This window comes from Mobula hypostoma, chromosome 22 (genome assembly GCF_963921235.1).
Source record: "Mobula hypostoma chromosome 22, sMobHyp1.1, whole genome shotgun sequence".
Lineage (NCBI taxonomy): Eukaryota > Metazoa > Chordata > Chondrichthyes > Myliobatiformes > Myliobatidae > Mobula > Mobula hypostoma.
In genome coordinates, this window is record NC_086118.1 from 35,315,889 (window position 1) to 35,330,439 (window position 14,551).

At 37.4% G+C, this 14,551-nt stretch overlaps 1 protein-coding gene across 5 annotated transcripts in view; it reads right to left on the bottom strand.

Moving 5' to 3' along the window:
• Positions 1 to 5,670: 5,670 nt before the first annotated feature.
• The window catches only part of cdc42ep4b (CDC42 effector protein (Rho GTPase binding) 4b), a 29,700-nt gene continuing 20,819 nt past the window's right edge, over positions 5,671 to 14,551 (bottom strand). For all 5 annotated transcript variants that reach the window (XM_063074450.1, XM_063074448.1, XM_063074449.1 and 2 more), the window contains exon 2: positions 5,671 to 13,002. In XM_063074450.1, the coding sequence (XP_062930520.1) occupies positions 11,746 to 12,750 (1,005 nt within the window). In that variant the 5' untranslated portion in view covers positions 12,751 to 13,002 and the 3' untranslated portion in view covers positions 5,671 to 11,745. The remainder of the gene's footprint in view (positions 13,003 to 14,551) is intronic.

Below are 14,551 nucleotides of genomic sequence, written 5' to 3' on the forward strand. Positions count from 1 at the left end.
TGGACAGCAGGTAGGGAGACCCCAATAACCTTCTCTGCTCCCCTAACCACCCCCTGCAAGGCTTTTTTGTCAACAGCACTGCAGCTGGAGTACCAGGTTGTGATGCAAAAGGTCAGCACACTCTCAGGCTGTGGTACAAGAGTTTCTCACTTAAAGAAATATGCTTTGGTCAACCAGTATATTGCCAGCTCTGCATGGGAGTGCTGCTCTCAATAAATGGGCACTACATGGGCAAGGAACTAGGAATGGCTGGTGAATAAAGGTGCTAGGAGACCTTCAACATCAGGGATATGCCCTCTTCTCATTACTACCATCAGAGAGAAGGTACAGGAGGTTGAAGACCCACACTCAGCGATTCAGTACCAGCTTCTTGCCTTGTCATCAGATTTTCAAACTGTCCATCAACAATGCACCATTATTCTTTTGCTTGCACTATTTAGTAATTAATAGCATCGTACATCTTTTCAATGTATTGCTATCACAAAACAACAAATTTCACACCATGTAAAATAATGAAAATAAACCTGATTCTGATTTGGGCAGATAAACATGAATGATGGCAATGAGAACACGTCTGTAAAGCGAAAAATAGAATTAACATTTCAAAGATAACAATTCTTTGTGAGCACTGATCACAATAAATTAATGTAGAAGAAACACAATTTGAATGGCACTTAGGAAGAGTTATCTGGGTCCTGAATGATAGGAAGAGGCAAAAGGGCAAGTGTTGTAAACTTTACAGTTACATGGAAAAGTGCAATGAGAGAAACAAATAATTGCTGAAGAAGGAAAACCAAAACAAGGGTTACAAGACAAATGATCCTTACAGAATGCTGGAAGGGGAGGGAGGAGGAAGATATGTCTGGTGGGGAAAAAATGCATTGAATGTGGAGGCTGACAGGATGGAAAGTGAGGACAAGCAGAACCATATTCTGGCTGGGAGAAAAGCTCTGAGGTCAGAAGTACAGGAAACATAGCACAGGAGACATAGGAGAGTCTGCAAACTACGATTGAGGGGGAAAAAGGCAGACATTTCAGGGCAGTGGTGTGGAAAGTCTCATCCCCAAGACAGATACAATAGAGGCAGAAATTGGGGAGAATGAAATGGAATCCTCATAAGAAGGAAGATGGGAGGTGTAGTCAAATGTGACTACACAATTGTGATCCTGACCTACAAAGGCAAAGCACTTGAAGCACAAGGTTGCTGTTAAGGTCATAAGATGATTAAAACAAATACAATTTGTGAGGTGGTCCTTTACACAGTACCATTACTGAAGAAAACAGGGATACTAAAGCTTAGTTGTTTTGTTAGTAAATAAGAAATTTTCATTTTCAGATCACAGAGGTTGAAAATCTCAGTGCAGATCAATTTTGTGCCAATAAGTAGTAACAAGGACATCAACGAGCAAATAGAGAGACAGATTCTGGAAAGGTGTAATAATAACGGGGTTCTTGTGGTGGGAGATTTTAATTTCCCAAATATCAATTGGCATCTCCCTAGAGTAAAGGTGTGGAGTTTGTTAGGTGTGTTCAGAACGGTGTCTTGACACTGTACATAGATAAGCCTACAAGAGGAGAAGCTGTACTTGATCTGGTATTGGGAAATGACCTGGTCAGGTGTCAGCTCACTCAGTGGGAGAGCATTTTGGAGATAGTGATCACAATGCTTTACCATAGCATTGGCGAGAGATAGGAACAGACAAGTTCGGAAAGTGCTTAATTGGAGTAAGGGGAAATATGAGGCTATTAGGCAGGAACATAACTTAGAAGCATAAATTAGAAACAGATGTTCTCAGGAAAATGCACGGAAGAAATGTGGCAAATGTTCAGGGGACAAGTGTGTGGAGTTCTGCATAGGCACATTCCAATAAGACAGGGAAAGGATGGTAAGGTACAGGAACACTGGTGTACAAAGGCTGTTGTAAATCTAGTCAAGAAGAAAAGAAAAGCTTACAAAAGGTTCAAAAAACTAGGTAATGATAGAGATCTAGAAGATTATAAGGCTAGCAGGAAGGACCTAAAGAATGAAATTAGGAGAGCCAGAAGGGGCCATAAGAAGGCCTTGGCAGACAGGACTAAGGAAAACCCCAAAGCATTCTGTTAGTATATGAAGAGAAAGAGGATAAGATGTGGGAGAACAGGACCAATGAAATGTGACAGTGGAAAAGTGTGTACAGAACCGGAAGAGATAGCAAAGGTACGTAATGAATACTTTGCTTCAGTATTCACTATGGAAAGGGTTCTTGGCGACTGTAGGGATGACTTACAGTGGACTGAAAAGCTTGAGCATGTAGATGATGTGCTGGAGTTTTTGGAAAGCATCAAGTTAGATAAGTCACCGGGGTCAGACGAGATGTACCCCAGGCTACTGTGGGAGGCAAGGGAGGAGATTGCCGAGCCTCTGGCAACAATCCTTGCATCATCAGTGGGGATGGGAGAGGTTCCAGAGGATCAGAGGGTTGCTGATGTTGTTCCCTTATTCAAGAAAGGGAGTAGAGATAGCCCAGGAAATTATAGACCAGTGAGTCTTACTTCAGTGGTTGGTAAGTTGATGGAGAAGATCCTGAGAGGCAGGATTTATGAACATTTGGAGAGGCATAATATGATTAGGAATAGTCAGCACAGCCTTGTCAAAGGCAGGTCTGCCTTATGAGCTTGATTGAATTTTCTGAGGATGTGACTAAACACATTGATGAAGTTAGAGCAGTAGAAGTAGTGTACATGGATTTCAGCAAGGCATTTAATAAGATACCCCATGCAAGGCTTATTGAGAAAGTAAGGAGGCATGGGACCCAAGGGGACATTGCTTTGTGGATCCAGAACTGACTTACCCACAGAAGGCAAAGAGTGGTTGGAGACAGGTCAAATTCTGCATAGAGGTTAGTCACCAGTGGTGTGCCTCAGAGATTTGTTCTGGGGATTCCTATTCTTCGTGATTTTTGTAAATGACCTGGATGAGGAAGTGGAGGAATGGGTTAGTGAATTTGCTGATAACACAAAGGTTGGGGGTGTTGTGGATAGCGTGGAGGGCTGTCAGAAGTTACAGCAAGACTTTGATAGGATGCAAAACTGGGCTGAGAAGTGGCAGATTGAGTTCAGCCCAGATAAGTCTGAAGTAGTTCATTTTGGTAGATCAAATATGATGGCAGAATATAGTACTAATGGTAAGACTTGGCAGTGTGGAGGATCAGAGGGATCTTGGGGTCCGAGTCCATAGGACATATAAGCTGCTCTGCAGGTTGACTCTGTGGTTAAGAAGGCACACGGTGCATTGGCCTTCATCAATTGTGGGATTGAGTTTAAGAGCTGAGAGGTAATGTTACAGCTATATAGGACCAGTACTGTGCTCAGTTCTGGTTGCCTCACTACAGGAGGGATGTGGAAACCATAGAAAGGGTGCAGAGGAGATTTACAAGGATGTTGCCTGGATTGGGGAGCATGCCTTATGAGAATAGGTTGAGTGCAGTCAGCCTTTTCTCCTTAAGAGTGACAAAGGATGAGAGGTGAACTGATAGAGGTGTATAAGATGATGAGAGGCATCGATCTTGTGGATAGTCAGAGGCTTTTTCCCAGGGCTGAGATGGCTCACATGAGAGGGCACAGTTTTAAGGTGCTTGGAAGTAGGTACAGAGATGTCAAAGGCTAAGACTTTTTAAAAAAAAAAGTGTGGTGAGTGCGTGGAGTGGACTGCTGGCAACATTGGTGGTGGAGGAGGATATGATAGGATCTTTTAAGAGACTCCTGGATAGGTACATGGAGCTTCAAAAAAAAGAGGGCTGTGGATAACCCTAGGTAATTTCTAAGGTAAGGACATGTTCGGCACAGCTCTGTAGGCCGAAGGGCCTGTATTGTGCTGTAGGGTTTCTATGTTTCTAGATGGAGTTCCTCATGGACACTAAACCACCCAGAAACTAATGCAATATTATTCTCTGGATTAGCCTAGTTTTAAACAGAAGTTCTTGGTTTTGGAATACTGTATACAGATTTTAGTCAACCATTTTTAAGTGTATTCAAATTTATACTTGAATGTCATCCTGGATTTTAGGTTTCAATATTGAAGGTTCTTTGGTCTGAAATACTATCTTAGTTTCTCTTTCCACTTTGCGTCCAAGCTGCTGAATATTTCCAGTATTAATTTTTTTTTTTTGCACTTGTTTGGAGCTTCAGCGTATGTCTGTTGTAGTGCCAGATGTGTTTCTATTGAATATAGCTTAAATCCACATCAATTATGTATTTATTCAGTGGACTAATAGGACCATCTAATATTCAATGTCAGTCCTTAAAGGATATTGCTCCCTCGCCAAAAGAACAAAAATGCAATTATAAACCCACCAGAGAGGAAAAATTCTCAGCAAAAACCTGCTAGCGGAACTCAGCAGGTTGAGCAGTAGCTGTAGTAGGGAAAGGAATTGTAAACATTGAGTCAGGACCGCAACAGGACTTGAAACTTGTAATTTTACACAAAACAGAAATGCGATTCTGCAAATATAGATCATATCAGATTAGCTCATTAAAATTATTGATATTCTTTTCTATGTTTTAAGATCATAGCAAATATTGCCTTGGCCAATTCAATTTAGTTCAAATATTGTTTTCTGGAACATTGTTCCAAAGTCACAACAATGAAAATATAAAATTGGATTTCTCCATTCTAGTTACACTCTTACAGATAGGCAAGTATTCAGAAATGTTCATACAATTCAGAAGTAGGTATATAAAACACAGTTGTTTATCAGATTAAATTTTGGTTATGAACCAAATACATTTTTAGATTAATCTTTCCACTAGTCCTAGTTATGTTAATATCATTAAACAAATTATGAAACTAATGGACTGCAGCTTCTTAGAAAACAAAAGCTAATTATAGAGAGCATCTTAAATTTTCATGCACGTGTAGATAACTGCATATAAGCCCCAAGCAACTGAGGTCAGTGCACTTTGTCCAGTGGCATGCTGAAAATAGAAACAGCACGCATTTTACATCTGTCCTCTTTAAACAAGGGCTAAAGAGCAATTCATTTGTTTGGTGTTACTGTAATGTATATGGTTTACTTAAATGCTTGCATTCCATGCATTTTAAATATTTTAATTATTCAGAAGCCATTCAAATTAAAAAATCAAATGACTCCAACTGGGGCCTGCGTATAGTATGTCTCAAGTTTGGAAGGTCAGCTTGGCGGGCCCTCAATATTTAAGTACATGCAAAAAGCAAACTGGAGCAGCACGCTGGATACAGAATAATCTAGTCCATCAATGTAGATTGCTTTGTATCAGAATTGCACTAAGGAGTTGGTAAATACAAATTCCATTCAATCATTTTGATATGTAAACTATGTGGATAGTTCATTCAGATTAATTAATCTCAAATTCTGCTCACCATTACAATAGCTTTGTACCTCCGTAAAGGACTTGAATGTAATGTAGTCATGATGCCAACTGGTAAGCAAACAGTTTTTGTACTTGATTTTTCTTCCAAGACTCTTTTAATAAGCACATTTTCATTAACTTACATTATAAAAACTTTGTTTGCACAATGTTTTTAAAACCCAGAATAAAAACATGATTCTACAATTTGAAATAAGATTTGTTATTCCTTAACCTGAATACATAAAGTTTTCTCAAAAGTCTTCAATGCACAAGAATGTTCCAAAATGCATTACAGTAGTTAATTCAAGCTGGAGCCTTGTCAGTGTTTAGGCAAATGGCAACCTGCTTCAGCATAGCTTGGTCCTGCATGCAACAGCATTTTAAATTATCAATTTTTCTTATTAGCAATTACAGAAGCATAAATTTTGAGCATGAGGACTTGCCCTTGGACTGAAAACTGTTAATGTAAAGGTGGGAGCTAGATCAAAATAAAAGTCATTTTAACATTGAGTCTGCTGTATGAAAGTTAAAAAGTATATGATCAGAAGGGTTTGTTTTCAATAATGTAATTGGCAAAGTGTTAAATACAAAACTTGTCAGGGAGGAACCACCATTCACATTTCACAAAAATGTGTATCAATATTAAGGTTAGAAATAGCTTTTATCAAAGACAAGTTAAAAGATTCAAGAAAGTATTAAACAGCAGAGACCAAATTCAAGTTTAATAAGAGAAATTTACATACATGATAAAGTTAGTCCAAGCAAATTTAGAAAAACATTAAACAATCCCCGGACACCCCTAGTTTCCACCCTTTTGCAAAATTCCCCCGACATTAGTTACAATGTTCTTAAATATTGACTCTTATATCCCTTTTGATACATAAAACTTAAAATGCCAGAAACACTCAGTAAACCAAATCAAGAATTCTCTACCTTAAGAGATTTCAATACCCGAACTGGATTTTCAAAAGAAAATTCTGCCATTTGCGTATTGCATAGCCCTGCTACAACACATTGTCCTCTGCCATTTGCTATCACTGGCAAACTCTGAACGATGTTAGCAATCAGCTCATCTGGCAGCGCATACACCTGCATGTCCTGTAGTTCACCGAGCCAATATTCCTGGTGGCACCATACATTTCATGGCTAATGAGAGCAAGGTTTAGGAATGGTTTGTTTTAATTTTAATACGAGTAAACTGGACCCATTTTTTTTGGAAAATAGACAGTTAATATGGCAGGTGGGTAAAATATTTAAATTAAACAAAATAGTGACAGACATAAGTAACTGCAGGGACTATAAGAGTTAATAGGAATAATCAAGTTTATCATTTTACAAGAGAATACTAGTGAATGTGCTAAGTAGATGAAATAATGACAAGGAGCAGCCAACCAACAATTGAGATACTGGGTTCTTGTGTAGATATGGTAATTTCTCGTATCACACCTACAGGGTGGAGATCATCAACTAATAATCTCCCCTTTCACACATTGCTGCAGGTCATGACATACTTGGTGAGATGTACTGACACATCTACAAGCAAAAATCCAAGTTGCTAGCAACAGCAGTTGCCCAGATTTGAAAGTACAGTTCAAATCAGCTGTAACATACGAATTAGATGTTAAAACATTAGCTCTCTTCTACCTCAGTCTGCTGTAGTTCAAGAGCAATAAATATTCTCCTTAGGAAATACCAGACTATTCCACCACTCTGCTGAAATTGTGCCAGAAACACCTTGTCTTCCAGGGCCTCACTCAGATTCATCAGAATATTTTCTCCACAAGGGTGCAATTGATTAGATCATTGGCTCATACAGTCTAGGCATAAATGTTAGGCGATTAAGTTTCACAAAATCCTAATGCATATAGGGATTGGCATCAGGAGAAACTAATGATTGGCATGTATCTCCACCTCTCAATCCAAAATACATAAATGCCAGCATAACTGCTCTCTCCTCTATTTATAATCCCACAAAATGAGTTCTCCTACTATTTTTTAGGGCTTGTAAATTTGATTAGAAAACAGCCAGGGTTTCAGTTTACATGTACTACATCTCCACAGTGCATGAACTTCAACCCAACTGTGCACAATCTCCAACCCCACAGCATGAGCTCAGTCATGAAGTTGGACTTGAGATGAGAATACAGTACTATGAAAATGGATCCTCTGGCTTCCTCATTGCCTATGGTTTCAAAATTTGGATCACGTCCAAAAGAATTTAAAACCATGACAACTAGAAATTTCGAGTTCAATTTCAGCAGATGACCTTGCTGGAAAGTGAATTTCTGAACATTGGCCAAACTTATCCTGCTCAAATGATGGATGTTTTGTGATTTTTTTTTCTCCATCCCTAACGACATGACTTTTATCAGTAATAGGTAACTAACTGAAATTCACTGATGAAGAGTAAAACAATTCACAATAGACAAGGTAAAGAAACCAATTTGCTGGCAGTTTATTAACTAAAAAAAATCAGATGAATCAAATTATTGAATACTGTTACAATGATGTGATAATATGTGAAAATATCAGGTTGTTTTGTGAAGTCAGTGATAGTATTACTTGAGTTCTAAACCAACGCATTTCAAAAATAAAACCTTTAAAATAAGATGTCAGTTTATTTACATTCATTTTTACATAGAAAATCATACACAGTGAGCAGTCAACGTAGACACTATGTAATACCTCTGTATTTAAGTATGATTGACAGCATATAGAAGACAGCACTTCATAACTGTAGTTTTGTTTAGCAATAAGATTCCTTTAAATATTTGGCACACAATTGGATTAAAATACTACTAGCAAAATAGGTCATGTGCAATTTTATTTTTACAAAATCACTTTAGTGGTATATTTCGAATCATTTGTGCATTACATTCTAGGCCTCATTTGATACCAATGCAAAAACTATTGTCTTTTCTGAATATTTGCTTTTCTTCAATTTTCCCAAATCAAGTTATTGACAGTAAAAATATTCTAACAATGTCACCTCTATTCAACCCCTCTGTTTTTCTGCATCATCAGCAACTGTACCTGGGAGGTCAGCCTGCATATCTAGAGTACAAGAACACAGTCCATTATCCATGCATTAATATGCTCTGAACAGTACATATTCAAAACATCAAAAATCACAGATACCTACTTGCTGAGTACATTTCAGATCACCAGCATTTGCACAAGATGTACAAAAAATGAAATTTAAAAAATCAGACAAACCAGCGAACAAAAACACACAAGAACACCATTACAACCTTTTTGCTGGGATCCTCTGGTCACATTTTCTTTCTCCACAACAAATCACTATATTGTACAATCACATTTGTAGCTGGAAGAACTTTAAAAAAGAAAATAGTTTTATGTTCTGCAGCTGGGATCGTAGAACAGAAATCTGCAATTTACGCATAGAACTTTCTAAAACACAATGAAATGCATTCAGAATAGAGGCTAAATTACACAAAGTATACAATTAGCACTGCATCAAATAATCTGATCTCAGCTCTTGTGAAGAAACAAATTAGTGTCAATATTTGGGAGTTGCCTAAAAGAAGGAACTGTTGACCTTCACATTTCCTATTAAGCATGCAGTTAATGCAACTCTCCAGCTGTTAGCACAGCTGCCAGCTTGAATCTGAGCATTGTCTAACATGTGTACTGAACAAAACAATGTGTTGATCAAAATTTTACATTGTACCACTCAAAAGCAGGTCAGTGACTAACAAACACACTTGCTTACAAACATTAAAGTAACCATGCTGCTGCACAGCTTTCTAGTGACCTGCTTCATTTACATTCCAACATTGAGGCCTTTACACACCGTATAAAATGGTATAAATATTCAATAAAAAAGATAAAGCAGCATGTTGTGTGCCACCATATCTGGCCATTTAATGAGAAGAACCTATCCTCAACCAGGATTGCATTTAACTGTGTTATAATGAAAGCAGTTGGAAAAAATGCACAAGGCACTCTTCAGACTGCTGCCTTTGGGTAACTCAAATTGTGTAGCATGACATGTAATGTTTCATTGGAGAGCTTTTTCAGATGCAGGTCGATTTAAAATCAAATTAACAAGTATTAGGATTCCATTACACTAAAGTAAGGCAAACATTATTGTAGTGCAAAGGAAGTTTAGATAATGACAAATACTAGTGTTATTTATAGATGAATGGGTTTAGTTCTCCATCTCAATTCAAATAACAAGAAAAACCATGTGAACTCAAAGCAATGCCAAAATAATAAATATCACTGCAATATTTCACTATGCTTGGTAATTAACTGTATGACAAAGTTGCATTGCAGATGGGACTTAAAATATTGCAAAAGGGATGTTTGCCCTCAGTCACCAGAAATCAGCCCAAACCACATCAAAAGGGCTCCTTCAGAAGAGATACGCATGACTGAGTGCAAAGATTACAAAAGGATCAGATATTTGTGTCACCCTGCACGCTTCCCTCCAACCCAAACACCACATGTTAATACAATGTACCAAAAGCAATTTTGGATCTTCTCCCAGCAGTCCACTTGAGCAGCTTCGCGCAACACCAAGCTTCAGGCAGCTCAGAAAGTACCGCCGGAGCCCGATTTGTATATATTAAGAAGAAATATCCATTTTTCTGATGGAAGCATTGCTTATGTTTTGTTCCACTTCATAATTAAACAACTGGGATGTGGTGGAACGAGGACAGGTAGTGATGTTTTCAAATTTTCAAATGCTACCACTCCTGAATGGGTTATTATTTAACCCCAATGTTATAAAAGTGCAAATAAAACTAATATGATCTATTGAAATTAGTGATAAAGTAGTGGTTAGTGTTTTTCTGTAGAAATAATTTGCTCTCATTACAATCCTTTGACTACAAACGCACCAGGTGGTGGAAACTAAAATATCCACATTTTCATTGCTAGGTTATCTTGCATTGAAAACTTGTTTCAAGATAGACATGTAAATTCAGTATAATGCCTGCAATAATATTTTATAAGTTCCAGATTTGCCATTTAAATGAGAGTATTTATACATTAATGCTAAAATTGTACCTACAAAACACTAGAGTTTCTACTTGCAAATTCATCAAAATGCTTCAAGAATGCAGAGGCATAATTTAGATACACATCTTGAAGTTTGCCCACAATTGATTTATTCTATGCACACAAGTATATGTTACCTTTCATCTCAATTATTTTGTTTGAACTATAGTAAAGCAAGCTGTTAAAACACCCCAAAGTCCTAAATGTCAAACATCTTGAAAAATAAATTAAATCTTTAGCCAAACATATATCCTAAGCAAAAGGAAGATTTGAAAAATCCCTTCCACTTAATTCCATAAACTGGTATAGTGCTATGTTGATGCAAAATTCCCAAATCTCAATGGAATGTGCAAAATGTAGCTTTAAGAACTACTTGGTGAAAAGTGATGCTTGGACATAAATGCAAAAAAAATGATGAGTTGGGCATGAAACAATTGACAGGAAACTATTAGTCTTAAAAAGATGTTAAGTGTTTCAAAATGAACTTCTCATTATTAACGATTAAACAAATTTACATTTATGCAACATCATAAATGTTTCACAGTTAATCAAGTGCCAGGAAATATACTCATTTATGGAATGGATGCTGGATCTATAAGAATGCTTAATACTGAAACACTTCACAAGATACTATATTGGAATTTTTTTTTAAAAGTTAATTTCCTTTAATGGTAAAATTGACCCACTTTCATTTAACTTGGCAAAAATAGTCACAAGCCATCATGCTTCTGGATGGCAGGTTTCAAGACAGATTTAAATCAAACACCTGTTGAAAAAAATTAATTGCACTATCTTAAAATTTGTAAAATCTGGCATCCAACATGTTGGCGATGTGTATCTACCCCTACACAGGACATTATATGCATATATAAAGATCTACCCTAAAATTACCAAATGAACAACAGGGAGGCAGAAAGAAAGAAGCAACTGAAAGCTTGGGAGCACCCTAAAGCAAAATTTCTAAAGGCACACTACAGAAAAGGTAGATAAACCACATCTTTTGGGGCATATCATTTTTGATCACAATATTTACAGTCAACAATGCAAGATCAACAATGGTATGCACTATCTACAAATGGTACCACAAAAATTACTTGCACTACTTGGGATGTGCATTTTATGTAATTTATTCTGCTCAACCAAAACAAGCAAAGTCATGAAGAGTACCTGCACATACTGCTAGTTTATGTGGACTGGAGAGTTTTGGTTACAGCTTTTATTACAGAAAGAATTTTGAGTCTGTGGTGTAAAAGTCTAGTGCAATCCTGCCATGCTTCATTAACTCAGCAAATGCTAGGTCAGGTAAATTTCATCTTGCTCTTTAAAGTCAATAATTATATTGAAGGCCAATTTTTATACACGGATTTCATCCTCTTCGTCCATGAAGGTAAATTCCTCACCTTCATTTTCTTCCTCTTTGAAGGCATCTGTGGATTCACCAGTATTTTTCACGCTATCTGTATTTCCATGACTAACTCCTTCATAAACTGACTGCATCTCTTCTGTTGTCCCAGATGCCAAACTTGACACAGAGCCACTACCTTGTGATAAGCAACTACCAGAACCTGGGCTATATGCAACACCTTTAACAGTACTTGGCAAACTAGTTGCTGATTTTGAGGAATCCTCCACAAACTTTCCTGTAGTCATCTTCTTGAAATTTGAATAGTCACCTTCCTTGGCTTCTCCCAAACCAAGATCAGTATTATTTTCCCAGGTATCTTTTTCCATAACACTTAAAATGTCACCAAGCATTGAAGGACCAAGATCGACATGGAAGGACATGATGGACTCAGCATGTGTCAGTGGAAACCCACCACTGGACAGAGATGTGGGAAGGTCTGAGATATCTCCAAAATCTCTCTCATCTTGATATTCCATAGATTTACTGTCAACTCCACCAGCAGCTCCATTAACAGGTTTATTTTCAGTGTCTTCATTTGTAAGCTTTTTCAGGGGGCTTGACGAAAGGCTCTTTGCCAATTGATTAGTAGGCTCCACAATCTTATCATTTAGCTGAGGAAGGGATACTGCATTTTTCACAAAAAAAGCAGAATCACTTTGTGTCAGTATATCCTGCTTGTCAACGCGTGTTACAGACTGAGACCGCTTACTGCTGCTTCTGAATTTCCGAGAGAGCAAACCTGGTTTAGGGGTTGCTTCAGCAGGAGCAGCAGCTGTTGCTCCAACCTTGCTAGAAAGGAACGATGTGTCTCCAAAGACATCACCTCCACGACCCACATGCATTGTGTGGCGGAAATCACCAAGAGGTGCACTGATCATATCTGCAGTCAAGTCCACGCGGGAGCGACGTTTAGACTGGCTGGAGCTGGCCACTAACTGTTTCAAGATTGGCATTTTCCAAATGTAGGTGATGATAACACAAGTATACTGAAATTTCCTCTAGATGAACAAAATAATATTGTCTTCAACTGTCTGCCATAAAAGAGAAATTAATTCTTCATACAGCCAGAATCCACACTTGGAGCGCAAGGCAATGTTGAAACACAAAGTTAAAATTTCTGTAGCAAAATTACAGTTCATGAAGCATATTATCTGTTGCAGCCATTTCTTCGGCAATCCTTACTTCACTGTTCCAAATTAATGCACCTAAAAAGGATAAAAATGATTTTAAAATTAAAAATCATAGAATTAGTTATAGACAATGTCTTAAACCAAACCATGAAGTTCATTAAGAAACCTTCTCAAATTCAAAGTAAAAATTAATTTTCTTCTATTTTCCACGCAGTTAAGAAAAAGACAAACAATTGATATCCTTGTATAAACAAAAGAAATAATTAAAGCTAATGGAAAAGACAGTCCCAACAAAATCTTCTGAAGTAGAAATACAAAATTAGGTTTTGCCAAATAGTTTTAAAATTACTAATTAATCCTCAATTGAATACCATGCTTAATTCCAAGTGCTACATTTGAAGAAAAATACCATTATCTTGAACAGAGCAGCTTTACAAATAAGTTATAATGCATGAAGGAATTTTAAGTTATGGGGGCGGGGGGGGGAGAGAGAGAGAGAACCAGAGAAGTTCTAATTGCTTGCTACTGGGACGAATGAGGCAGAATTGAACAGAAATATGTTTAAAATTAAAAATTAGTTCTCTTCATTTAAAAAAAACACCAGCAGAGCCAAATGTAGGTTCCACAGAACCAAAACACAGAAACGGGGGAAATGTAAATGGCATTCAAGTAGATGGAGCAAATAAGAATAAGGAAGTTTGTATTCAATGTCTTCAAGTTTGTATTACTTCAGGATCTGACAGATTATGGTTTGCAAGGAGGGCAATTCTCTTTTACAAATGTTGGGTTAGTATCCCTTCTGGAAAAAATATTTTTTTTTCCCCCCACTGTTATTAATAACAGACAAAAATTCACAAAATGGGCTTGGTACAGGTTCGGAATAGTGCCATTTAGACTGATTAGCAAAACAGCCGTGATTCAGTTAGTCACACAAACAAGATCAGTCCAAGAACCTAACTCAGGTTAAAGTCTATCCAGCTACATGCCCATCTCAATTCACATATTCAATCTAAAACAGGCATCGGCTTGAAGAATTGCTGCCCTGAAATTGGCCATAAATGCAGGTAGCCCAGAGCAGAATTGAGAATACAACAGGCAGAGCTTTGAGATTTGTTTTACAGTTCTTGATCAGTTCAACATCCATTATCTGAGATAATGTAATGCTTATTACATCACATTCTGTTAGAAGTAATGATTAACAGTTTTGATTTTAACAGCCATCAACTGAAAACCAATAAATCACATTATTTTACAGACATGTGTATGTAATCTACATCGAGATAGATATAAAATCTCATGAACTTTATACATAAAAAGTATTTCATGGGGGAACATTACTATAACTGTAAGAGATTGGAAGCTAGCCATTCTGTGGCACAACGGTCACCCTTCATACTCACCAGTAACTTATACAAAACTGTGATGGAATATTCTCCACTTGACAGGGTTTCAGTCCACTCCACCAACTCAGGTTGCTCAATGCCAAAGTACACTAAAAGGTTTACTCCCTTCACTGGTACGCCACAGCTACCAAATCCCACTATAATAAGTGTAAGGTAATTATTGTAATGTTTATGATATACATGTGCTGCCTTGCATCTTGTGAACTAATCTAATCCAGTCA